The sequence below is a fragment of the Quercus robur genome, chromosome 5, assembly GCF_932294415.1.
Source record: "Quercus robur chromosome 5, dhQueRobu3.1, whole genome shotgun sequence".
NCBI lineage: Eukaryota > Viridiplantae > Streptophyta > Magnoliopsida > Fagales > Fagaceae > Quercus > Quercus robur.
Window position 1 is genome coordinate 17780875 of NC_065538.1, and position 25447 is coordinate 17806321.

The 25447-nt window shown below is 34.1% G+C and overlaps 2 protein-coding genes and 2 long non-coding RNA genes across 4 annotated transcripts; all 4 read right to left on the reverse strand.

Annotated features, from left to right (window-relative positions):
• Nucleotides 1-1416: 1416 nt before the first annotated feature.
• On the reverse strand, nt 1417-3509 carry LOC126725322 (uncharacterized). Its single transcript, XR_007655430.1, has 3 exons — nt 3249-3509; nt 2219-2299; nt 1417-1691 (listed from the first exon to the last, which is right to left on the reverse strand). It is a non-coding gene; the product is annotated as an uncharacterized LOC126725322 (long non-coding RNA).
• An 8687-nt stretch (nt 3510-12196) lies between these two features.
• LOC126725323 (uncharacterized) lies at nt 12197-14437 on the reverse strand. Its single transcript, XR_007655431.1, has 3 exons — nt 14223-14437; nt 12997-13108; nt 12197-12447 (listed from the first exon to the last, which is right to left on the reverse strand). It is a non-coding gene; the product is annotated as an uncharacterized LOC126725323 (long non-coding RNA).
• An 879-nt stretch (nt 14438-15316) lies between these two features.
• LOC126727923 (putative disease resistance protein RGA3) lies at nt 15317-17692 on the reverse strand. The gene is made up of 3 exons (XM_050433820.1): nt 17403-17692; nt 17199-17305; nt 15317-15879 (listed from the first exon to the last, which is right to left on the reverse strand). The coding sequence occupies exons 1-3, from the start codon at nt 17690-17692 to the stop codon at nt 15317-15319; spliced, it is 960 nt and encodes a 319-aa protein (XP_050289777.1).
• A 1893-nt stretch (nt 17693-19585) lies between these two features.
• Nucleotides 19586-24757, reverse strand: LOC126725324 (protein ACCELERATED CELL DEATH 6-like). The gene is made up of 3 exons (XM_050429966.1): nt 23750-24757; nt 22945-23480; nt 19586-20486 (listed from the first exon to the last, which is right to left on the reverse strand). Exons 1-3 carry the CDS (start codon nt 24657-24659, stop codon nt 19857-19859), a joined length of 2076 nt encoding a protein of 691 aa, XP_050285923.1. The 5' UTR covers nt 24660-24757; the 3' UTR covers nt 19586-19856.
• Between the last annotated feature and the right edge of the window lie 690 nt (nt 24758-25447).

The following is a 25447-nucleotide window of genomic DNA, read 5'->3' on the forward strand; positions in this document are numbered from 1 at the left end:
ACTTATAGTTAATAGACACATGACTTGCACGTGTTTTGATTAGCTGTACATTTCTGTTAGTTAGTTAGGAGTTTGTTAGATCAGATAAGTTAGTTTTGGGTTTGTTTTAGCTGCTTAAGCATTGCTATATATATCTGTAATTAGCACAGTTATTTTGATCAATACAATCATTTTTCTCATTAATTCTTTTATCCTCTCTTGGTCAAAACTTCGGGTCTTAGTATAGGAAATTGACTGATTTGGTTCCATGGATATTTGAGTTGTGAAATTAAAATTGGCTGAGAAAGAGTAGGTTGCAAAGAAAGCATGTGTTTAAGTATGACTTGGAGACAATCCTTTTGGGTTTCCTAGATTCGATGGCTTGAAAAAAGAAAAAAAAAAAAAAAAAAAAAAGGGGAACACAGACCGAGACCTGAAAAACTGAGTAATTAGGGTTTGGTTCAGTCCCTGGAGAAATCTGGTTCGATTTTCTCTATTCGGTATGGTTTTCGGTATGGTTGGATCCTCTCCAAGATTTTTCGCTCAAAACTGAACCAACAAACAATTGATTTTGGTATTTGCTTTTTGTCCACACGTGAGTAGACGGTGGCTTATTAAACGGCACTGGCAGAAGCAGCAATCGGACGCACATGTGAAGTTCAGGTGATAAATTTGATAAAATAAAAGTTTAAAGCGTGTCGAAGCAACAAGCCAAAGATTAGGATGGTGTTAGAACATTTTTCCCTACCAAATGTTTGGGTGTTTGGGTCGGATCCAACATTTCAGGTACTGGTCAGAGTTGTCAGGGTCTGGGGACTCCGATTGGTCCAAATTTTTTAACTTCCTTAAAATTTTCGTAATTTTTTTTTGGGGGCCTTTTTTAGCCCAAATTAAGGGGTTTAGCAGTTTTATAAATCACTTGGATTCAGATTTTTTGAATCTCCTATACATTTTAGATTGGGCCTCTTTTTTACGTAATTTATTTTAAAATAGGCCTTAACTTATATTAAGAACTACACTATATTTGTTGGCATCCAGGACATACAAATCAATCCCAATACAATCTTTCTGTTTCTCTTTTTTTTTTTTTTTTTTGCTGAAACAATCTTTCTGTTATGTTTATTTTCTGTAATTAATTTGTGTGAAACAGAAAATAACAGAATAACACAACAGATTACACAAAAAAGCCTCTTTTTACCACATGTGATCTCTTAAACAACACAATAGAAGCACCTGGGCAGTACATATCAATCCAAATATATAGGTGCCATTTGGATTCAGCGTTTTCCGCGGAATCCAGCTGCGTTTTTCCACTTTTTTTTTTTTTTTTTTTTTCCTCACTTCACGCATTTCAGGGGGACACAAGTACTGTAGCAGTACTGTAATAACACTGTTTATCACTGTTTACGCACTAGAAAATATTTAAAAAAATCTCACAATACTATTCACATATTTAAAAATTATTTTGTTACAATAATTTCAGTTTTCAACAACAATAAATTCAATCCAAACGGATCCACAATCTCTTCCACATTAAACACAAAAAATAAACATAACAAAATAGACTAAATTTGGACGAAATAGCACAACACGACACACACAAAACCTAATTTTACCAGTGGTGATCTGTTAACAACACAATATGCACCTAGGCAGTAAGCCAGTAGCTCAACACAAGTAGGCATAAAAGCCAATCTTAACACCTATTAAACCTGCCAATCACACAACAAATAATATTTCCAGCATCAAATAAATCACAACAGCTAGCATAAGAAACTGATAATAGCATACTGCAATATTTCCATATCTGGATATATAATAGTAACCATAGAGGCAGTTACTGCAAGTTTGTAAGGCAGTAAAGCTAGTTATACAAAGTTCCTAGCAATATAATTAGTTACAACTATGAAATACAACAGTTATTATCAGATAATAGCTTTTCCAAAGCATTGACTGGCAACTGCTCTTTAGTTAATAATGTCTATAGCATATAGAAAAATAAAACCTATGGAGTAAGATTTTTTTTTTTTTCTCCTATGAGCATTAAGAGTATTTTTTTTTTTTTGGGGGGGGGGAGGGGGGGGGGGTGTTTCCAAAAGGCTGCTTCCTTTCCAAAATGAATGACCTTCCTACAATAGACAAAAAGATATTTAACAAATAATATATTAGTACCAAGTACAAAACCAATTAGTAAGGACATTAAGTTAATAACAGTATGAGACTAAAGGCAGTAACCTACCAAGTCAATCAATACAAATTAAGGGACGTTTGCCTAAGCTAGGACTTGCTGCTGCACTTCCTGTTGCTTGTTGATTTATAACTAGAAATGAAAAAAAAAAAAAAAAAAACAATAGTTTAAATTTTGTTTGAATACATGAGACATTTAATAAAACTCAATAAAAAAAAAGTTTTAGAATTTAAACATATTCCTCGCTCAAACACAAACAGTAACAGTATCCTACTTGTGCAGGGAAAAAAAAAACACACAAATCAAAACTAATATAAACTGAACAAAAAATAAAAAGCTCAAATACACAAATGAAAAACTAAACTAAACTAAATTTTTTTTTTTAAAAAGGTCAAATACAAACAGTAGCAATATCCTACTTATGCACCCAAAAAATAAAAAATAAAAACACAAGACTAAATTAAACTTTTTAATAAAAAAGGCTCAAATACAAACAGTATGAGACTTGAAATTTCATTAAATAATAAAAGCAAAAACAATGATGCTCAAAATTTATCAAACAACAACAGCAACCCTAACAGCAGAAGAAACATCAAACAACAGCATTAAAACAATTTATAATGAAACCAAAGAACATATGAATCTCCCTCACTAAATGGTTTAGGGAGTCAATCTAATCTACATAAAATAATTTGTTACAGTTAATAATTACAACTAAACATAGGATATGATTTACATTGCATATTACACCAGATTGGTCTATTTTTCATATCAGGCATAAAGTCAAACCAAAAGAAGAACAAAATCCCAACTTTAAAAACTAAACACAAAGTAAAACAAAAATCATAATTGGGTGTTGGAGTTTCGTTTTTGAAGACAGAAAACCCAACTTGGAGCCTTGGACAACTGTCAATCCAAAATAAAATTGAAAAATATTAATAAAAAAAAAATGAACAATGAACAAAAGTAAAATGGTTAGGGTATCAAGTTTTTTCAGTTAAATTTTCAAATTATAAATCTTTGGGTTTATTTGAATTTAACAATTGATTTCCATAACAAATGAAACCAATGAGAGACTCACAAAGAGAGAGATGAGAACTGAGGCGAAAAGCCAAAGATTGAATAGAAGAGAGCAGAGGCATAAGGGTTTGAGAGAGTGGTGAGAACTGAGAAGACCGAAGAAGTCAGGGAAGTCTGAAGAGGAAGCGTGAAACTGTGAGACTGAAGTGAAGAGATTAGAGGCAGTGAGAGATCAAATCAAAAGTCTAATATTTAATTTTGACCGTTCGATTTTTGTCATGATTCTAATTTTAACGAATGATTTACAAATAGGGTACCTGTACCGATTGAATCACTGCTCTATAATCTGTAGCCACTAATCTTCAAACGTGGATTTTAAATTTTGATTTGATATAAACGTTGGATTTGTAAATTGGGAAGTTGTGCAACAAAAAGCAGACATTTGATTTGGCTTATATACTGACATACGTTTCCCAGAGCCAGAGGCCAGAACAGATGGGCTGTACTAATAATTCGGTCGGTTCGAGTTTTAGGGTGAAATACTTTATAGACCGCCACCTAAACCGATCATTCGGTTCTTAATAATTATAACCCGTGACCAATCCATACTAGGATTCGGAGCAGCCCGTGGACCTTCGGTTCGGGCGGGTACAGACGGGCGGGTCGATTTGAACGGATCGCTGGACAACCCTAATTAACAAACACTAGCCACAGATTTTTTGTCTTATACTTTAATATGAGGTACAAAATGTAGGTGTGCTAGAGAGAGAAATATATATATAAAAATTTATGGGAATATATAATATAGAATATATAATTGGTACATAAAAATCGTGGGAATTTGGTTATAGACAGAGAGAGAAAAGATTCTAATTCCAAGGTTTTTTTTTTTTTTTTTTTTTTTTTTTTCGCTGAATAAGAAAGATAAAAGGTTAAGCTAATAAAAAAATGATCAAGATAATTTGGTGGGTTAATTTTAGATGGCCTTGGTCTTAAAACTAATGGTTGACCAATTTAATCGCTATTCATTTATTTATTTTTTTTTAAAAAAATTCCTTCCATTAATCACTGTCTTTAGGGATAGGATAAAGAAATTCAGGAAGTTAAACAAGAAACATTTGTTTTATGATATAAATGAAAACAGAAAATGAAATTTGGTTTTTCATTCTTTTTTTCCTTTTTTTAATATCCAATAAAATTATTAGATGGAGTTTAAAATTTTTGCTCATCTGAAAAAAAAAAAAAAAAAAAAAAAATTGTTGCTGATCTGTTAGCCAAATTGGCATTCTGTACTTGTTTTAATGGTCCCTAAATTAGTGGGGCTATTTTAGGCCATAATGATGAGATGTCGAGAACTTGAATATAAATCTCTGTATCACTTTTCGTGTACTACTCTATTTTCTACCAATTACTAATTGCCATGTTTTGATTTTACTTTCCTTATAAAATAACTAAAGTTTAAAATGGAAAGCAGTTATACACATGGTAAGTGGTGATTGATGAAGCATAGAGTGATACACGAAAAGTGGTACAGAGGATTTGCATTCCGAGAACCAACCTCATAATCAAAGATCTTCATAGTTTCTACCATGTTTTTGTTTATTGTTTTTCCCTTGAGGAAAAAAAAAAACATTATTGAATTGGAAATTATATGGAAAAATAGATTGATCCAATGACAGTAGCAGAAGAGCAAACTCATACCTTTGTTTTGTTTTTTTGAATAATATGCATGGACTCATTTCCTTTTCTATTTCTCTAAGCTAGAACAAAACAGATTGGAGTGGGGTAGGATGGGGGTGGAATGTACTAATTCGTGGATTGGTTTGTAAATGAACCAAGTTGACTTTAAAAAAAAAAAAAAAAGTAATAACACTTCCCTTCCTTGAGTTTTGAGGTTTGAAGTAATTAACACTTCCTCTTTATTTATATTAATAACAAAATATTTAAAACTTCTTTAAGATTTTCTTTATAAATTTAGAATAAAAATACAAAATTTATCAAGTACCAAAATATTTGCAACGACAAATCTCTTTATAACTCATTAAGAAAAAAGGGGGGAAAAAGAAAAATTTATTACTTAATATTTTAAATTACACTTTAATTTAAAATTTAAAAATAAGGGCTTTTAATTTTGGAAACCTACCCTTAAGCACCAAGCTAGTACACAATATTTTAATAGTAATTTAACAAAGTTTGATTAAAGATGTAAAGGGGAAAGTGTTTTTTCCCTTTAAGTTTGGGGTGAAGTGGAGTGAAGTGTCATTTCTCCAAACTTCAAGAAAGGAGAATGTAATTACCCCTAAAAAAATGTGTATATTTGTTAATTTATTAAATACGTTAAGTTCAGGTTCAAGTTAAAGCTTGACTATTAAATAATTTAAATTCAAACATAATAGTATATTCATGAACGAAGTATTGAATATCAAAATATGAGACTCAATCTAATATATATAATATTATATGTTTGTATGGGTATATAATAGATTTGAAATTTTAGATTTTGGCTAATGCCATTACCTTCACATCTATTAAATTATGCCATAAAAGTCATAACAATAACATAGAGCCTAATTGCTAACAATATAACATGGTTGTGGCTTTATCGTGGCCATAATTGCTAACTGCCTAATAAGTAAACAAATGGATGGTATAGAGCCTAACACGCTCAAAAGTTAGCCTTCATAAATCTTTGTGTACTAATCTATAATTGCATCGTAGAAACTAAAATGAAGAAATAAAGACATCCTTATTATGAAAGTAGGTTCGCTGCAAGACTATTTTGTGTTAGAAAGAAAGATATCAAATGTGACTTTTTAAGGGAAAAAAAAATGATTTATTATTGCATACGAAAATGTTACACATTTAATTCTTTGAGAAGATAGTTACAAATAGAAGCACATAGCAATGCCACTTCTATAATCTCAAGTATAAGGCACCTAAAACATGCATTATAGTTGATGGCATCTAAAACATACACTGTAGTTGTCACTTCGAATCGATCACCCACCAAATACCACAACTGAATACATTATTGCATCACTTGGTTTCCCTTTAATCTCCAACCTGATTTACAATCATAACACGAGGGACTATGCATCAAGTAGTTCACCGCATTGGACATCATCAACATTCCAGATGAAAGCGAGTTAACAAAACAATTTCCACGGTTCTAATGAGTAGCATCCCATGCATGTCAGATGAGGATGATGAAAATAAAAAAGAGAAAATTAAATGCGTACTCCCAGAAGTTTCATGGCTATACACAAGTGACAGCACAAAAAAGCTTCAAATAATCTAGAATAATACAAGTAAATGTTGGATGCAAATTATAGGCTCGAAATTGAAAACCAAGTTCACTGGTAATATAAATTTCTTGGTGTGCTACTGCTTCACAATATTGTTTCTTGAACTCCATGATATACTACAGTTATGTGCCTATGATATGTTAATGGAGCTTCATCAATCAATACTGTTGTGTCTTAAATCAAGCATAGAGATTTTCCATTTCGCACTTTGGAGCTCTGTCATTCGACTGTGTAGAGCTTTATCAATAAGCTGTACCTGTACCAGAATGTAAGAAAGGGCTTTCCGAAGTATATCCTTGCGCTTATTAAAATAACGGGAAAAATAGTTAAAAGTACTCATAAGCAAAGCCAATAAACGAGGATGGTATGAGTGCCCTCATGCTCTGTGCATGTAGCGGCAGTGGTAGTCTTGCGTTTCTCCTTATGCAAGAGTTTTAGTGGCCTCCTATGTACAATGAGGTCAGTGTAGGTAACCCCTTTCAACGGAATAGAGAGTGGGTTTTATTCACGAAGAATGGCAGACGAGCTGGAAGAACTTTGGAGTAAGTTAACTTTTACGGAAAAAGAGGGAGAGGATATAGAACTAGGATGCGAGAGCACAAGGGCGGCGAGGGAGATCGGAAAAAATTGTTTAGTGATGAAGATACTCACGCAGCGCTTCTTTGTCCTAGACGCACTCCGAAAACACTTGAAGATGCTATGGAAACCAAACAGGGGTTTATGGATATCGAAAATAGAAGGGGAAATGTTCCTGGTGGAGTTTGGAGACGGTAGGGACAAAAAACGAATCTTAGAGGTGTGTCCTTGGAGCTATGAGAAACAACTTGTACTTTTATAGGAGTTTGAGGGTGAAAAAGTTCCAAAGGAAATCACTATGAAGTGGACTCCTTTTTGGGTGCAAATATACAACCTCCCTCTGATGAACATGACTCGAGAATCCGGTCTGGAGATGGGTGGAAAAATTGGTAGGGTGCTTGATGTGGATGTGCCTGAGAAGGGTGTTCAGTGTGGTAAGTACCTGCGGGTGAGGGTCAGTGTTGACGTCACGAAAAAGCTGGTCAGGGAGAAGAAAGTAACCATCGAAGGAGGAGAAGTCAAATGGGTTTTCTTCAAATACGAACGGTTACCTAACTTCTATTACCAGTGTGGGAGATTGGATCATGGCGTGAAGGAATGTAAGGAAAGAGCAAGTACGGAAAACAAAGCAGGTGATGAGGGAATGCAATACGAAGCTTGGCTTAGAGGTGAACTAGGGAGAAGGGGAGGTTGGGAGCAAGGAAGAATGGGGGCGTCATTAGAAATGACAAAGGACAGATGATGGGGGCTTTATGTAAGAAGGTAGCTATGCCTTGGGGAGCCTTAGAAGCCGAAGCAAAAGCTGCTGAAACAGGTATTTTGTTAGCTTGGGACCTGGGATTGAGGGACATTGTGGTGGAAGGGGACTTTCAGCTGGTGATGCTTGCGCTGAAAGTTTCTGTATTCCCAGCTTCGGTCATCCAAAAGGTTGTTGAAGGCTCACAGAGGTGCCTAAGCCACTTCAAGACATGGAGGGCTAATCACGTCAACAGAAATAACAATAGGGCTGCTCACTTACTTGCTAGGAATGCTTTGCATGTTGTTGATTGTGTAATATGGGTGGAGGATACTCCCCCTGTTGTTGAACTCCAAATTCAAAATGATGTAATTTCAATGGACCTTGGTCCGTATCAATGAATCTAGTTAATATGTTGGCAATCAAAAAAAAAAAAAAAAAAAAAGCCAATAAACGAAAATTTCCAAACTAATGGGGCATTTAGGCAATTCTTAGGAAAGTGTGAACCACAAAAGAATTTTGATGAAATTCTCCGCCCCAAATTTTGTGCAAGTGTAAAGAATATAAAAGGATAATTCCAACGTTTAAGCACTTCTAAACTTCATTGAACAATTGATCGGGTGCTTTCACCATTAAATGTTTTGAAAACCATATTGAACATCGTGATAAATTTTCCCAACATTGGATGTAATTTTTATTTTTTATTTTTTTTATAAGCTCCAATGATATATATTAAAAGGAACGATGTACATGGGGACAATCTGCAACAAGAGGGACTGAAGAGCCACAGGCAGATTGTCATTATTTAAACATAAAGGCAAGTTAGAGTTCATAGTAATTCTGGTTGCTATGTGGGCAGCGGAGTTACCAGATCTTCTAACCCAAGACAAAGAGCACCTATTAAAAGAAAAAGCTAAGCTAAGGACATTACTTAAAACAGTGCTAATGGACCAATCTGGACACACAGACGAGGAGGGTGGGTCAATGTTGTGTACGTAACATTATTCCAAAATTAATTTTGCCACCAAAATTAATCCTTAATCCCTTTTATAGAATTAAAAAGAAAAAGCTTAAATAACAACAACAAATATTAGCCCAAATAACAACAAACATAAACCAAACAATATCAAGTGATCAACAAACGTAAACCAAGAGCAATTTGCTATACAGAGTTTATTGAAAAGACTATAATATATTCATGGCCAGTTACTTCTTCCGACTAATCTCAATGCTAATTATAAGAGCCCTTCCATAAAAAATAATTAAATAAAAAATTATAAGAGCCCAATGTGAAAGTACTAGGTTTGAATAATTTTTTTTTAGATGTTTAAATAATTTCTGATATATTCTTCGTTAATGTATACTTATAAACCTACGTAGACAATTTAATATAATTAGAATTCAAAATTAACTTTTTTAATTAAAAGTTAGAAAATTCAAAAAAGGCAAATTCAAAGTCTTTCTTTCTTTTCTTTTCTTCTTCGTCTTATTATTATTGTGGGGATCGGCCCAGAATAATAGGTTGACTGGGCCCTGGGCCCGTCCGAGGAAACATCGCGGCCCAGAATCCTTATTTAGGCCCACTGGGGTAAAGAGAATATGTCCAAGGAGGAATTCCTCCTCGGACACTGCAAAATCCAGATCGAAGGTGCGTCCCAGCCACCGTAGTCTATTCCTCGAATACGCAAAAAGGAAGGAGACCCAAATTATCTCAGCAAAGGCTGCCACAACCACATTAAATGTATCACAACTACTCTCCTAGCCGCATTAATGAAGAGAAGACCCCTAAACAGTGTTACCTTGACCACTGCAACTCACAAAGAATTGATAAGGGTGTCTGATGGGACATGTGCTCAAGTGGGGGTTTGGATGATCAACAAGTGTAAAGCCCATATGATAGGGGAGGACCTATATAATATGTAAAAGTCCCCCAAGAGAAGGGGACGAGAGACGGAGAAAAAGGGAGGAGAGAACACTGTAGAGAAATTTTATTTGCATGAATTTGTGCTCATTAATCAAGTTTGAGACCTGATCATTTGAGAAGGATTTCTCTTCACTGCTATATCCTTTTGTTTTTGTTTCCGTACCCCCTGAGCCCATGCAACAAATCGTTTAAGCTAACTGAAACCAAATTCTTTAACCCATACTCTACAAAAAATTCATTGTGTGGGACCTTTTGGGTCAAGACCTGACCAGCAAAGATCGGGTCAACTAAAACCGTGTCCCGACAATTATTATTATTATGATTTTTTGCTGCTTTGTAGGAGGAGGAGGGGGGGGGGGGGGGGGGGGGTGGTTCCATGAAATTGTATTCGTCGATTAGGCGATTGTAATTATTTGATGCGGGTCATCGTAAGTCCTATTTTGTTGGCTGGAAGGCTCAGTTTGTTAATAGAAATTATAACATGGCAGCCCTCTTTTGCGCACAATGGGCAAGCTTTTGTATCATTTTTGGGCCTGAACCCATTTGAAATCTTTTTAGTGCTATTGTTAAAGCCATATATGAAGATGGGTGAAGGCCCAATTCCCATTGTTTTGCTTTGATTGTTGCGTCTAATAAAAGTATTCTGTATTCATTCAACCAAAAAAAAGGAATTCCATTGTTACTAGGTATTTGCACTGGAATCATTGTTACTACTTCACCTTATAGGGCCGAAAATTGCTTTTGTCTTCAAATTGGGCCCATGCATGGATAATGTTAAGTTCCATCATCGCTTCATATTAGCACCAAAATGGGTTGGTACTTGGTCCTCTTTTAAGCCCACATCAAGGAGCACAAAATTAGGATTAGGGTTTAAAAAAAAAAATTTTATTTAGTTTATTTTATTAATCAATAATAAAAGCTTTATTTGGTTTATTTTATTTTATTTTCATATAATTTTACTTTTATCTAATTTATTTTTAAACTAAACAAGTAAAAAAACTACTACTAAAACTATTTCAAAAGACACTTATTATTTGTCATAAATGTTAATTAAATCAATAAAATAAATAAATTACGACTTTTTAAATCCATTCCAAATTGAACGAGTTGAATTAGCGAGTTGGAGAAAGCAAACCTGAGATGATATATGCTAGTATTTCTGTAAGCAATGCTCTCTGGACTTCTTTTATTAACATACGTGCTCATGCAATATATCTATTATATACGGATCTCTTTCTTTTTTTTTTTTTTTTTTTTTCTTTTTTGGGCAACGTTTCAGATTATATCCCTGGATGTTGAGGAATAATAATTAAAATTAAATTAAATAATCTCTTTGTCATGTCCTCTGACACCTCTATCCTTATCAAATTGTAGTTTTCAAATGCTCCTCGTTGCAATTGCGATGTTTTAGTCTCATGCTATTAGTGCTTCGCAGAATCCACTTTCTTCTTTTGATTTCATTGATTTGAGTGAACCTAGCCTTTGTTCTCTTATCATGATTTTGGTTTTAAGTTTTGGTTGGAAGTGGGATTTAAACATGGTATTATTTGGCAGTGTCAATGTGAGGCAATGGTGTGACCTAGCTTGATTTAAGAAATTATTAAAACTAGCTAAATGGTCTATATTAGATTGGGGAAGCGTCCTACAGACGCGTAATGTATAATTTTATGTACAAATATAATGTTTTTATTGCCTATAAAATGCTCAGAAGTTTCTTATATATTCTTCGGATAATAATGCCAAAACTATTGTTCAGAATTATATACAGTGGTTCTTTTGAAAGTATTGTGCTAACTAGCACACTTAGCCTCAACTGTGGTATATGGAAATTTCACGCTAAAAGCACATGAATCACAACTGGGTATAGGGTTCAATCGTTAACACTTTCCATGCAGCAAAAATAAAGAGAAAAGGGATACCATCAATCCATGACAAAGACAACTTCAAATCAGCAGCTGCTCAAATTGGATTGTGCTGCTAGTCACTCTGCTTATCCATCGTGGCTTCAAAATGGCTGTTCCCATTTACTAATGGTAACAAGATCTGTAGTTCTTCCTCTAGTCTTGATTTGGTATGCAGTCTTATCAGATTGGCTGATTTGTTGAAGATAGTATTAGCCTTTGCCCCCATCCTCTCAGTTATCACAACCTTGTCTGTGTCTCAATCACCTGCTGCACGTAAAGTTTGTCCGCGAGTTTAAAGAAAACAAAGAGTTTCAGCTGTAGTTGCTACTTGCTAGTAATTAAACTAATATACATCCAGCTTCAGTTGAAAGAGCACATCTCCCACTTAAATCCATTGATATTTTTTTTAATCTTCTTTTTGATAAGTTAGTACAAGTTCCCTCAAGTTATATTTAAAGAGGGAAAATTTAGCCTGATATTTTATTACAGGTCAATTAATAAATCGGTTCAATCAACATGACATTGTAAATTGGAATTTTGTTAAAATTGGGCGTTGTGGATATGAATCTTGTAGCAAGCATAATTTCAAAATTGCATCCATGCAGTAGGGCTACACATACATATAGACCACAGAAACAGCTAAATATGATGAAAGGAAGATACGAAATTTCTTTCCAAACATAGAAACTTACATGGAATGGTATGTAAGCATGTGTTCGTTAACAGGGCCAAATGTCAAGCCTATATACCCTGCCATTGCACCATGAATGGCACTGTGTGCAAGGAGGGTGTAGTACTGATCTTTTATGTGGGATCTACAAGCAAACAAAGTCTTATTATTTCCCTTTCAGATTGAAGGACAGATCCAAGAAGAAACAAAAAAATAAAATATGAAGACGTTATTTCAATCAACTAACCTAAATATTTAAGATTTATAGCCATCTTCTTCCATTTTGTGAAGTGATCCTAGCAACAAAAACCTACAATTAATATGGAAGAACTATCTATGTTTGCAATCTAGTTACTGGAAATTAACAGCATTTCTCTGAGAAGGAAAAAAAAAAGTATAAATCCCCACATTATTTCTTATAATCAAATCAATGGAAGTAACACCCAATTCACCATGTTGTAGTGCCAATAGCTTAGCTATTTGTCAAACTGAAAAGGGGCACCTTAATTAGTTGAATTTACTTTACAAATATCTCTTTGGCATCATGTCCAAAATACAATTGAAGGAAATTGGCAAAGCCTTAAGTTAGAAGTCACTACACAAATAAGACTCTTCAAGTTGCTTCATTACTAAATCAAAGCTGATATGCTCACAATTGCAAGGCATGGGGAAAAAAATTAACACTAATCCATACCTTAATGTTTTTAGATATCCCTACACCCACATCTTGGAGTAACTTATTTTCAGAAGCATCCTACTGGTTGTTGGTGCCCATGCTTTCAGAAAGAAGCCCTTGTCCTGCATTACTATAACCATTTCTTTCAGTCTTTTCTCAATGAATTCAAATAGGCCACCATGTCCTTCAAGATAAAAGGAATTACTCAGGAATCAAACAACAGTCCACATCTCGGCTAGCAAGAGTAGCATACATTTCTAGGAGTCCAGCTTGAAAATATCTCGGCTACAAGAATTAGCTGAAGCTAATGCAAGAAACTTTGCTTCTCTTTATAATGGTTGATTTTATTAAGAAGAGTAATGCAAGAGAACAGCCTCACCCCAAAAAAAAAACCTGTAATGTTTACTCAGATGCTAAGATTTGTCTTACCAATAAATAGTAAATCAAAGAAACAGTAGCAAATTAAATATAGCGCATAACGAGTAAGAAATGAGTTTAAAATACTGGATTTTTTTTTTTTTTTTTTTTTTTGGGAGGGGGGACAAAGAAACCACTCCTAAACTATGAAGCCCATCCCCATGCATAACTATCATGAATCAACCAAAAATAATAAAAGTTCAATGTTCATTACAAAGGAAAATCTTTAGCTCAATCAAAGCTCATTTCACTAGAAAATTAAGCACAATTTCAGATCAAACTAACAAATTTCATTAGCTATTAAAAGAATAAAGTTTACCACTGTAGCGGCCAATCAACTTGATGACTCCAATACCATTCTCAATGCTTTCCGATTCAACATGGGCTGCATTGATATCTTGTTGAGCCTCCTCAACTGAAGTGTCAAAACCAAAGAACTTGCCAGCTAGAATTTACTTAAAAAGGAAAAAAAGACGGACTTTAGGAAATTCTGCAGCAATCACAAGAATCTAATACTGGAGTGACTTAGAAGAAGAACGCCCTCAACACCCCCCCTCCCCCCCTCACCTCTCCCGTGCCCCCCCCCCCCCCCCCCCCCCCACCACAAACCCAATAAAAAAAAACTGCCTGAGGAGTTCTTTACTTGTGCTAATTTATCTAGTGAAATTGCTGAGAACAATTGAGTATACAAAGAACTAAAAATGTGTATTTTTTTCAGTGTTAACATTTTCTTTAGATATGTTTTTCTACACCTCGCAAAAGAAACAGTTAAAAGAAGAGAAACAGAAAAATCAAATGAGAGTAAGCAAATCGGGTAGAAAAGGGACCTTAAATGTAACTGTTGAGTTGAGAGTGGAATTCACAGTTCTGTCTTTGTCTAGACATTTTTGCTCATATAATAACTCCCTCAACATTGATTTATATACTTTTTTTAGAAACCTCAAACATGTTGTGTCTAAGTACACCTATGGAAGAGTTCACAAAGATTTAAAAATAGTCCATGATTGGAGGTCCCAAAGTCTATACTTTATACCAAGAAACATAAATCAATTGAACAAACCTGACAACACAGAGTACCCTTCGTTTGAGAAAATGTATTAGTACTTGCTGGTCTTGACATGAGAGAGCGTCAAATTGGCCTTAAGCACATGACCAATCTTGGGCCAGCTGCCAGCTTTCCCTCCCTGTGCCTCTGGACCATTGTCTTGTAAGTTTAATAATATTGATGGTAAAAATGGGAGTTGGGCTGCTCATACTGGTGAGGACAAAATGGACAGAAGGAGCTGTGACATGCTGAGCCTCTTGAGCTGTCTGGAGAGGCTTCAAATCTACTGTCAATTACAAAATGTAAAAGAGACCGGCAATTCTGCACCCACAGGCAGTTTGTAGCATGATGTAAGTTGAATTTGGACTGGGGAATACGAGATTGTAAATGTATCCTTCCCCATGTGATTGTATAAATCCTGTGTGTTTAGATAAACAGAAAGAATTATGAAAAAAAAGAAAACAGGAGATACATTCTATAGTAGGACCAAAGCATTAAAAGCCTTAAAAAAAATGCTCCCTTTTGTTTCTTAAATGCTTCAACTTCTTCTTGTGAAGAATTTTGACAACAACATTTGCACTTGGATGATTTTGTAAGAAATATAAAATTCATAGTTTCTAATATTTTTTCTCATGACATTATATTATACGATTGATTAAAAGGACTTGTAGACATCTGTAAAAATAAAGGGAATAGGCACAGAAACCAAATGTTAAATCTCATGTTGAAATTAAATATTGTTTTAACTATCAGTATTAGTAATTAAATTCGAATAATAATAGAAGTTTCTTTATTATTTGTCAAAAATGTATTTGTTTCTAAATGTAAAATTTAATTGAAACATAAGTAACATGAAGAGTTGATTGTCAAATGGGGTTAGATTTGGTCTACACTACTTTTGGCTCTTATGACAACATCGTCATCAATGTGAATGAAGGGGAAGTGAGCAATCTTGCGCCACTCTTTACCCTTCTTCTCTTTGCATTGTTTACTGAAAGAAGGACATGAATAGATCCGTAGGTAATAAATAGAGACAGGCAACCCCACTTTTGGCATGTGCTTCAGCTCGGGACAGTTTACGATCCTCAATTGTTGAAGAGAGGTAAGGTGTTGAAGTCCCTTGTTGTCCAATGATCTCAAATTTTGAAATCCGCCAATGAAAAGAGTGGTAAGACTTGTGGGTAGCAAATTCTCCTCCGGAAAGGATTCCACAGCCCGGAAATCACTGGGAAAGGACTCCACAGCCTGAAAATCACTAGCAAGATTGGATAATATCAATGTGGTAAAAGAGTGCAATCTTTTCAATCCCCAGTCCATCCTAGTGGCAAAAAGTTTTTCCGAAACATCAATTCTGAAAAGAACTAGATTGGATGGCAGACCACCTTTTGGAAAAGATGGGAGAATTTCTGATTTCCAAATGTTGAAGAGATGGGAGAAGCCTGTGCATGTTTGTAGGCATGGAATTGAGACGCTGGCATTTATTGACTAGTAACGGTATGAGATTGGGGGCCGGTAATCCTCCACTGGGAAAAGCTACAAAATTCGGACAATCCTCAATTTTCAAGGAAATCAGATCAACTAGGTGATGTCCCTCCTAAACTGAAAGGGACTCCATTTCGCTATAAGTCTCGATTCGAATAACACGAAGCTTTGGGAAGATGTGTAAAGGAAATGACTTGAGAGTATTACAGCTATAGGATATGTACAATGACTCAAGGGAATAGTAGCATGGGTACATCAGAACTGTAATTTCCTACAATTCAAGATACTAAGGGGCTGTTTGGATTGCAAATTTTGATAACTTAATTCTCAGTTTTCATAACTCATAACTCAAAAATGGTGGGACCCATAGTAAAAACGTTGTTTGGCAAACGATAACTCTGTTTCCATCATTCAATTCTCTGATTTTTGAGTTATGAGTTATGGAAACTGAAAACACATTTTGGCTGTTTTCAGTTTCCATAACTTATAACTCAATGGCATTTCCGTAAATAAACACACATGGAGGGACCCACAGCCGTAACTTTTGATCACCTTTTGACTTTTTTTTTTCACTTGTTCTGTCTTCAGTTTTGGGTTTTTTTTTTCTTTTCTTTTTTTTTTTTTTTTTTTTAAGCTTCGGTGAGTTTGGGTACTGAAAGAAAAGAAAAAAAAAAAGCTGCACCGGCTTACAGGTATGAACCCACAAATAGTGTAAAAAATATTGAGTGATGGAAATTGGGTGATGATGCCAAACGGGTGTGAAAAATTGAGTGATGAGTGATGAAAATTGAGTGATCAAAAAAGTGAAGCCAAACAGCCCTAAGCTTTTTTAGTGTACTGAGTAGACCACCACTTTTAAGATCAAGAGACTTGAGCAGAGGACCACTATCAATCATTAACTCTTCAAGACAATTGTTGCGAGACAGCATTCAGTTTGGCAGAGAAAAGTTATCAAATCCGCCCATTCTGAGCATGTGCAATGTAGGTGGCAATACATTCATTTGCAACAGCATGTCATTATAAGGTGTTACACGCAAATCACGAATGGCAGGAGCCCTTGGGAGAGAAGTCCCAAGCTTTGAACATTTACGAATCCAAAGTGTGGTTAAAGAAGGAAGGTGCTTGGGCAGGCTTCTGCCTAGTTTAGGACAATCCTCCAGACGAAGCTCTTGAAGACACGGGAAAGCTCCTCCATAAGAAAATCATTCCTCCCACTTTATCATTCTCTCAAAATTCAATATTTTCAGTGATTGAAATGGTGTTATTGTGGAAGAACTGCCACCATAGAAATCAGGACCGACTTTAACAACTTCATCAAACCCAACAATGCCGAGGTTTTGAAGAGAGGGCAGTTGCCCAAGTGATGGCAAATTGAGGCAAAATCTGCAAGAGTTTAGATGAACATCTTTAACATTTTGAAAATGAATAATCTCCTACCCAATTAGGAAAGCTTGTGCCCCTGTAGTTGTTGATAACAAGCCTTTTCAAGTTTGTATGAGGTTGGAGATTGTTGTGTACGTCCCTTTCACTTTGAGAAATAATATCATCGGCATCCCACTCCAATGTTAGGTCCTTAAGCTCTCTCTTAGCCTTCAACTTTGCGTACAAAGCATCTGTTGGGTTTATCACATATTGAAGCTTTGCTATCAAAATGGCTCCTCTGAGATTTGGAAGCTTCCCTAACTCTCCAATTTGGAATCCAATATTCTTGTTGACAACAAATTTAGTCAAAGTCTGAAGACATTTTAATCTGCTTATTTGTATTGGCATCCTTTTTATACTGGTTCCAATAATATCAAGATGATGCAAATTAATGAGCTTTAGCATATGTGTTGAAAACACAATGAGAAATTTACATCTTGATAGATTCAATGTCAGTAAATTACACAACTTGCATATAGAGTTGGGCAACCTCTCAATTTTAGTGCAAGAGACATCTAGATGGCATAGATGTTTAAAATCTCCAATTAACTTAGGTAACTCGGTCAAATTAGCATAATGACAAAGAGAGAGCACACGTAAGGATCTTAGCATTAGCAATAAATCATGTGGAACCCTCTTTGTTATGTATAAGTCCAAATCTGCTTTGTACAATTCTAACGAAAGGAAGGTGCGTAAATGCTTAACTTTGTTCAAAGCCTCAAAACTTCTTTGACGTGTCATATTTTGTTCTAATGTAAGAAAAATGACAAGTCTTACTCATGATAATATTGTTTATGATGCTTTGTTCACTCACCTATTTAGAGTAACGTTCATGTTATAGACACATCTAAGAATTTGGAAGCCCATTTTGAAGAATGCTAGCACTCTAGCAAAGAAGTTCTCCATGGAAGTCACACAAGATCTATGACTATTTGTACTCCCTCAAATAGCAGCATAATTACGTAGGATTTCTTACTATTTATGTGTTATCATAGTTGCTAGGTTGAAAGAATTCAATGATATAGGCAAATTTTGTTATTTCCAATACTTACAAGCTAATTGTTGATTAGTAAGCCTACAAGTTGCGTTAGAACTTATTTGGAAATCTATATATATATAATAATAGATAAAACTGAAAAAAAAATCCAATTAGATTTCAAATTTGAATTAAATTAGAGTCTAATTTTACATCATATGTCCCATCTAATCTAAGTTTATAAATTTTTGTGCCAAGTGAGTTAATTCAATGTAAAAATTGGATTTCAATTAAAGTTTAGTTTTGTATCATGTGTCCCATCTAATCTAAGTTTTTTTAATTTTTGTGTTAAATGAGTTAATTTAGTGTAAAAAATGAGGAGTCCAATATAAGTAAACCATAAAAAATATAATTTTTGAATGATTTTATATATATATGAGCTTTTTTTATTTTTTTTTTATATATTACTAAAAACAATTCAAGTTTATAAGTCATATATATTAATAGCTAAAACTAAGAGAAAATCTAATTAAATTCTAAACCGGAGTCTAATTTTGTGGCACGTATCTTATCTAATTTTTAAATTTGTGTTTCAAATGAATTATTAGGTGTAAAAATTAAAGAGTCTAAATTCAATTAGATTCTAAATTGAATTTTAATTGGAATTCAATTTTGCGTATGTGTTCCATCTAATATTTTAATTTTGGTGGCAAGTAAATTATTGAATACAAAAACAGAAGAGTCTAGATGTAATTAGATTCTAAATTATACATATGTAATTGTGATTATTTTTAAATGTATCCGTGCATATGCACGAAGTTACACACTAGTACATGGTAATGGTGGAAGCTTCTTTTAGAGAGAAATTATGGAAAAATTTTGTTAATAATAGAAAATTTTTCTCGGCGGTGATTGTTTTAAAAAAATTGTTGGGAAGGGTTTTAGGGCGAGGAAAGTTGTGAATTACAGCACAAACATGATTTATGCAGAGTTACATGTATTGGTAGAATTGGTGGCGTGTTTAATTTTGGAATAGGTGTATATCATAGTGTTTACTAATTGAATTTGAGACTCTAACATTAACTTGGCATTTGTTTAGGAAAATTAAACAACTACATGGAAGATTATGTGTTTGTATGTTTGCTATGTGCCTTAATATGGATGCAGGTGGGATAATAAATTTGTGCAATCATACTAGGTAAGAAGCAAAGGCAACCATGAAATTTCAAAGGGTGATGGAAGATGATAATTGTATCACAATGCAATAATATAAAGATAGAATCATTTAAGCAGTAAAGCAAGTGAACATAACATAATAAGTCTGATACCAAATATAGAGTTACAACACAGCTCAAAACAAATGAAAGCATAGCGTATCAAGACTAGACCCAAAAAAAAAAAAAAAAACAGCAACAACAACATAGAAGTTCTACCCCTAAAACCTTCAACCCCCATAAAACACCAACTCCCCCTTTTTGGAATGCATTGCCAAAGGCATACACAATGGCAAACTACATATAACATACGTAAAGGAGATTATTCTTCTTTCCTATCATCAGTGTCACTCCTAGTAACTTTAATCAAAAGGCAAAATGGGTAGTAAAGGATGTAGCGAAGAAAACGATGGTGTAAGGAACTGGGAAAACAAAGTGGAGAAAATAGTATCAAGAGAGTAAGGTGGACGAATGAGCCAATGATTAAAACTAGATAGGCAAGCCAGTTGAGGTTTCTTAATACTAGATAATTACCTACCATGAATGCTACGGAGACCATTGTTAGAGCTAACCCAAAAATTGGCACAGCGAACTTAAAGGCAGCAATAACCAAGTTAAGATCACCGAGTTGTGCCCAGATGAGAGTGACAACAACAGCAATGGCACTATACATAGCTATGGTGTTGCAAATTACGAACACTTGGAACATCTGCTTTTCTAGAAAAGTTGCCACACCTCCAGAGCCGTTGTAACCACCGGGCACGGTGAAAGCCGCTGCAAAGGTTACAGTAGCCACGAGGGTTGCAACCAACAAGAGAGTGCCAACTCTGTCCTTGTATTTGTCTTCGTTGTGTAGCTTCAAAGGAGGCATCATAATTTGCATGTTCTTGCTCGTAGTGCTTCGAGGAGCTCGTGGGGCGCCGGCATATCTCAAGGCTTGCCGTGTCAATTGCTACATGGTGAACAAAAAGAAACTTTTTGTTATGATCATACTGTTCATTTCTTGGAATGAATAGGAATGAATAGCACTTCTCTCTCTCTGTCTCTCTCTCTCTCTCTCTCTCTCAAGTATAATGTAGTCCAGATTGTAAATACTAGAAAGGATTATTTACGAGAACAACAGCATATATGATATGTGGGACAGCATATAGGTCTCACAAATTTGAGGGGTAATTGTATGTATTTGACGGTGTCGTATGATATTTTCTCCAATACCAAATGTTTATGTGATCGATGGCGGAATTAGGAATTTGACTTTTAAGGGCTAGATAAAAATCAGATTTTATTTTTCAGTACATATTTTAAGTACATCCCTATTATGTACAATAATCTAAAACAATATTGTAAATATATTTAATACACAAGTTAAAGTACACTCACCATTTATCGATTCAAAATAATTTTTTTGAGTTCAATCCTTGGAGATTTGGAAAGGCTCATTAGAAGTTGAAGTTTCAATATTATAACCTAAAGGTATATTGCTTTTAGATTATTCTCTACTTTTCTTTAGAACAATGAGTTAATAGTTTTTCTTCTTAAAAAAAGAATTAATAGTTTTTAACTTTCCATAAATCTAGTTTTAAATTAAATTATATAACTCATTAAATATAATTATTAAGATAAAAAAATCATTTATTCATAAAATATACTAATAGATTAAAGATTTGTTAGAAAGTCAACAAATAATTATTCAAATCTTAATATATATGAAAAAATCTAATCAAATAATCGATTACATTTTTTTTTAAATAACGATCAATTATTTGCTTAGCCAAAAAATAACGCTATACTATTATTTTTCTATATTATATGATGTATTATAGTTTAATAATATTAGTTTTTTATATATACATTATAATGTTATGTAGTATAATATAATTTTTTTTTTCTCAGCAAAAAATTATTTATTATTTTAATAAGAAATAAAGAAGAAAATAAAGTCATAGCTGGCCACTACTTTCGTTGATGAAAAGTGAAAACTTAATTTTAACCATACTCGTGGTGCACGGTATCTTGGAAATTGGAGCAATGCAGACCAGTTGTCTGCATCAGTAACAGCTAAAGAGAAAAGAGAAGGGAAAAAAAAAAAAAAAAAAGAGCAAATCAAACTTAACCTTAACACAGTGAGTTTAGAGTTGAGAGAAAGAGAGAGAGATACAGAGATGCAGATCTTTTGCAAGAACAAGGTAGAATAGTTTGCAGTAACGTGATATTGTAATTTTTTTAGGATAAAAAGTAGAGTTACAATGATTGCTGCTCGTAGCCTCCTTCTGCAGATAGTCCAAAGTAAGACATAGAAGTTTTACAAGGATGGTGGAGGAAAAATTAGAAAATGATTGTTTCTTTTAATAGAAGTTTTATAAGGATGGAGGAGGAAAAATTAGAAAATGATTGTTTCTTTTATTTGTTGAGATAATTGTTAAAATAATTATTAATTTATCACAAGGTTGTGAAGATCCAATTATTTTAATCTAGTGATATATACTTCTATCAATTTATCGCTAATCAGACTATAACATAGTTTTTTCTAAAAAAAAAAAAAAAAAAAAGATTGTAACGTAGTATAAATGAAGGTGAAGGGTTTATTTGAATACAGTTTATTTTGTTAAAATTGAAAACTTATTGTTGAAAGTATTGTAGATAAAAATAAAAGTTAGTTAAAATAGTAGAGTATAACTCATAAATAATATCAAAAAATATAATGGATCTCTTAATAGTAATAAAAATAAGCTAAATAATGAAATAATTTATAATTTTCATTGCTTCCCATACGCACACTAAGTGTCAATTTGATAAAAATTATTTTTGCCAACTTATTTTACTATTCAAAATATGTTTACTACTATTTAAGGGTTCTATGGTACTTTTTGATATTATTTATGGATCCTACTGTACTATTTCAGCTAACTTTTACATTTATTTACCGTACTTTCAAAAAAAAAAAATTCAGTTTAACAAAATAAACGGATTCCAAACAGACTCTAAATATGATTTTAGATACCATTTTTTATATATATATAGAAAATATATTTGATTGGGGGTGGGGATTTTTTTTTTTTTTTTTTTTTTTTTTTAAGCAGATATATTCCTTGAAAATTTTTAAAATAATTCTCATAATTCATATATCAGTATGTTTTCTAATTTTTTTTTCAAAAACTTTTTGGGGGCTGTGGCCCCTCTCGGTCCTAGCATGGCACCACCATGTGACACACACAATTAAAAAAAAAAATGAAAAAGAGAAAGACATTAATGAACGTTGTTTGGTTTAATTCTAGCACTAGACAATAGTTGGGACAGGAAAAATCCCTGTAATAATTGTATAATGTGTCTAAAAAAATTTGCTACTAGAAAAGAGGTTTAGATCAAGGGTCACATGATTTGCAATTGTATAAAGAATAAGGATCACATACCTCTCGAAATGAGGGAAACTCTACAGTACTATAGTCACCAGCAACGTCGAGAGCTGTCTTGCCTAAATTATTTAACGACTTCAAGCTTACTCTTTTGTCCCATGTTAAAATGCTCACTACCTTAGGATGCCTTTCCTTGGAGGCCAAATGCAAAGGAGTGTTTCCATAATTGTCTTTTTCATTGATAAGCATTTCAAGGTTATCTCTTTTGAGCATATAAGCTACCGCTTTGGCTTTCCCACTCACAGCAGCTACATGCAAAATGTTCTGACCGTTTTGGTTGAGCAACTCACTCATATCCGGATATTGTTTTAGAAAAAATTCAATTACCTCGATATGTCCTTTTTTGGAAGCTGTGTGAATTGGAAAAAAGCCATTCAGGTCCATTTTATATCCGCAGTCTGATGCTTTTTCTAATAAGCACTGAACCCCGTCAAGGAATCCTATTGATGCCGCATGGGAAAGGGGAGTCATCCCTGTAATATCTTGATTCGTGATGAGATGTGGCATTTTTCTCAAAACAGTATCTAGGATACCTGGTACACAAATAATAAGAAGAAAATAATTGAACTGAGTGAATTGAAATTTTGGTAATAGTGAAGAAAATAAATTATGTTAATAATAAGGTACCAAATATGACATTTACATTTAACTACTTGGCATAAATATAAAATGCAGGTTTTACCATATATTGTTTGCTAAAAGCCTTTAGGCTCTATTCTTAAAAATAAATTTGGGTTTGAATCTCTCATCCTAAAAAAACAGAATAAATAAAAAAGTAGTGTTAGTAAAGAAATAAAATTACCTATGTTCTTTGTAGTAAAGGCACAAGAAATGGTAGGGTGCACAATCGATTTGCCAGCCACATTTTGCAGGCAAGGGAATTTATTCAACATGATCTCCAAAAGTTCAACATCTCCTGCTTCGGCCGCCATATATAAAGGAGACTTGTTTTCCTTATTTATCGAATAACAGGTCACCACTGGTTCTGTCTCAACCAAGAATCTGGCCACCTCATTGTACTTGGTTTTGAAGGTCACCTCTTGGTACTTGTTTATCAAGGCCAAGTGCAGTGGAGTATTCCCTCTCTTGTTTTGCTCCTTCAGTGGTTCGAAACTACATTGAGATTCCTCCAGATGCTGGTATGATGCTGAAAGCAGAAGTTTAACTATAGGAAGATGCCCAGCACTTGCAGCAACATGCAGAGCAAGGTCACCAGCGGAGTTCTTTCTCATGACAAGTTGTTGGCACCCTTTGGTCTCGAGAATCACTTTTACAACCTTCTCGTGGCCCGAGCTTGCTGCAACATGAAGGATTGTATTTAACTTGGGGCTTGTGTCGAAGAGGTGAGAAGATTCCATATCTCGTGCTTTTTCTATGAAAGCAATGTTACCACCTTTTAAAGCCTTGAACAATTCTGGATTCATGTTTGTAGCTGTGAAGAACTCATCATCATCGGAATAATCATCATCATCAAATTCATCATCATCATCAAAAGAATCGGACATTTGCAACCCAGCGCGCCTACCGTTTTGTGCCATGTACCCCATTGGTTTCGGTGGTAGGTAAAATTTGGGCACTGGCATCACTGATGGCTTTTTAGCTACATGAACCTTCGGGAGATCTTTCTTCATTCCAGCATCAACGGTAACATCGTCCATTGGCACCTTTCTCTGTGGGATCTCATCGGGGGTGCTGGAGATTTTACTTGCCATTAATGATTTTCAGAAGTAAAGAAGCTCTAGCTAGTGAATTACAGTTTTCTATACGACTGAATAGGGTGGTTCCACGCTAGAATCCCTGCCTAAATAGACCTCCGGGAGCAATGCAATGAGTCCGCTTTTTCACTTGTGTGGAGCCCACTCCATGTGCAAAAGGAGACAATTAGTGGGTGTGGTTTACTAGAAATCATCCCTCCTATCTGAGTTTTTATTCATTACTCAAAAATCGTGAGCCCCACCTTTATAACATTTGTTTGGTTTGATTTTCATTACTTTAATCTCATCTTTTATTACTTAAAATATATATTGGGAATGAGTTTTAACCACAAAAAAAAAAAAAAAAAAAAAAAAAGAGAGAGAGAAGAATGAGTAGTATGAATTGAAAAAAACTTATGGTGCATTTTGATTCTTGATTAATGTGTTAAATGACAATTTAGTAATAAAACACAACTAGTGAGACTCAATAATAAGACTGTTACACTCAAAAGTCCCGGCTTGCTCTTGTTCCTTTCTTTCTTTCTTTTTCTTAAATAGACCTCCCGTGGTCCGGAAAAATATACCATGCATCAATGCGAGTCCTCTTTTTCACTTGTGTGGAGTATACTCCCATGTGAAAAAGGAGACACACAATTAGTGAGACCCATTAACAAGACTTGTCACACTAAAAAGTTAGTGCTAGCTCTTCTTCTCACTTTCTTTATTTTTTTTAAATAGGGGTTAAGTGTCCGTTTTGCAAAAATTATTTTTGTTAACTTATTTTATTATTTAGTTTATTTTTACTA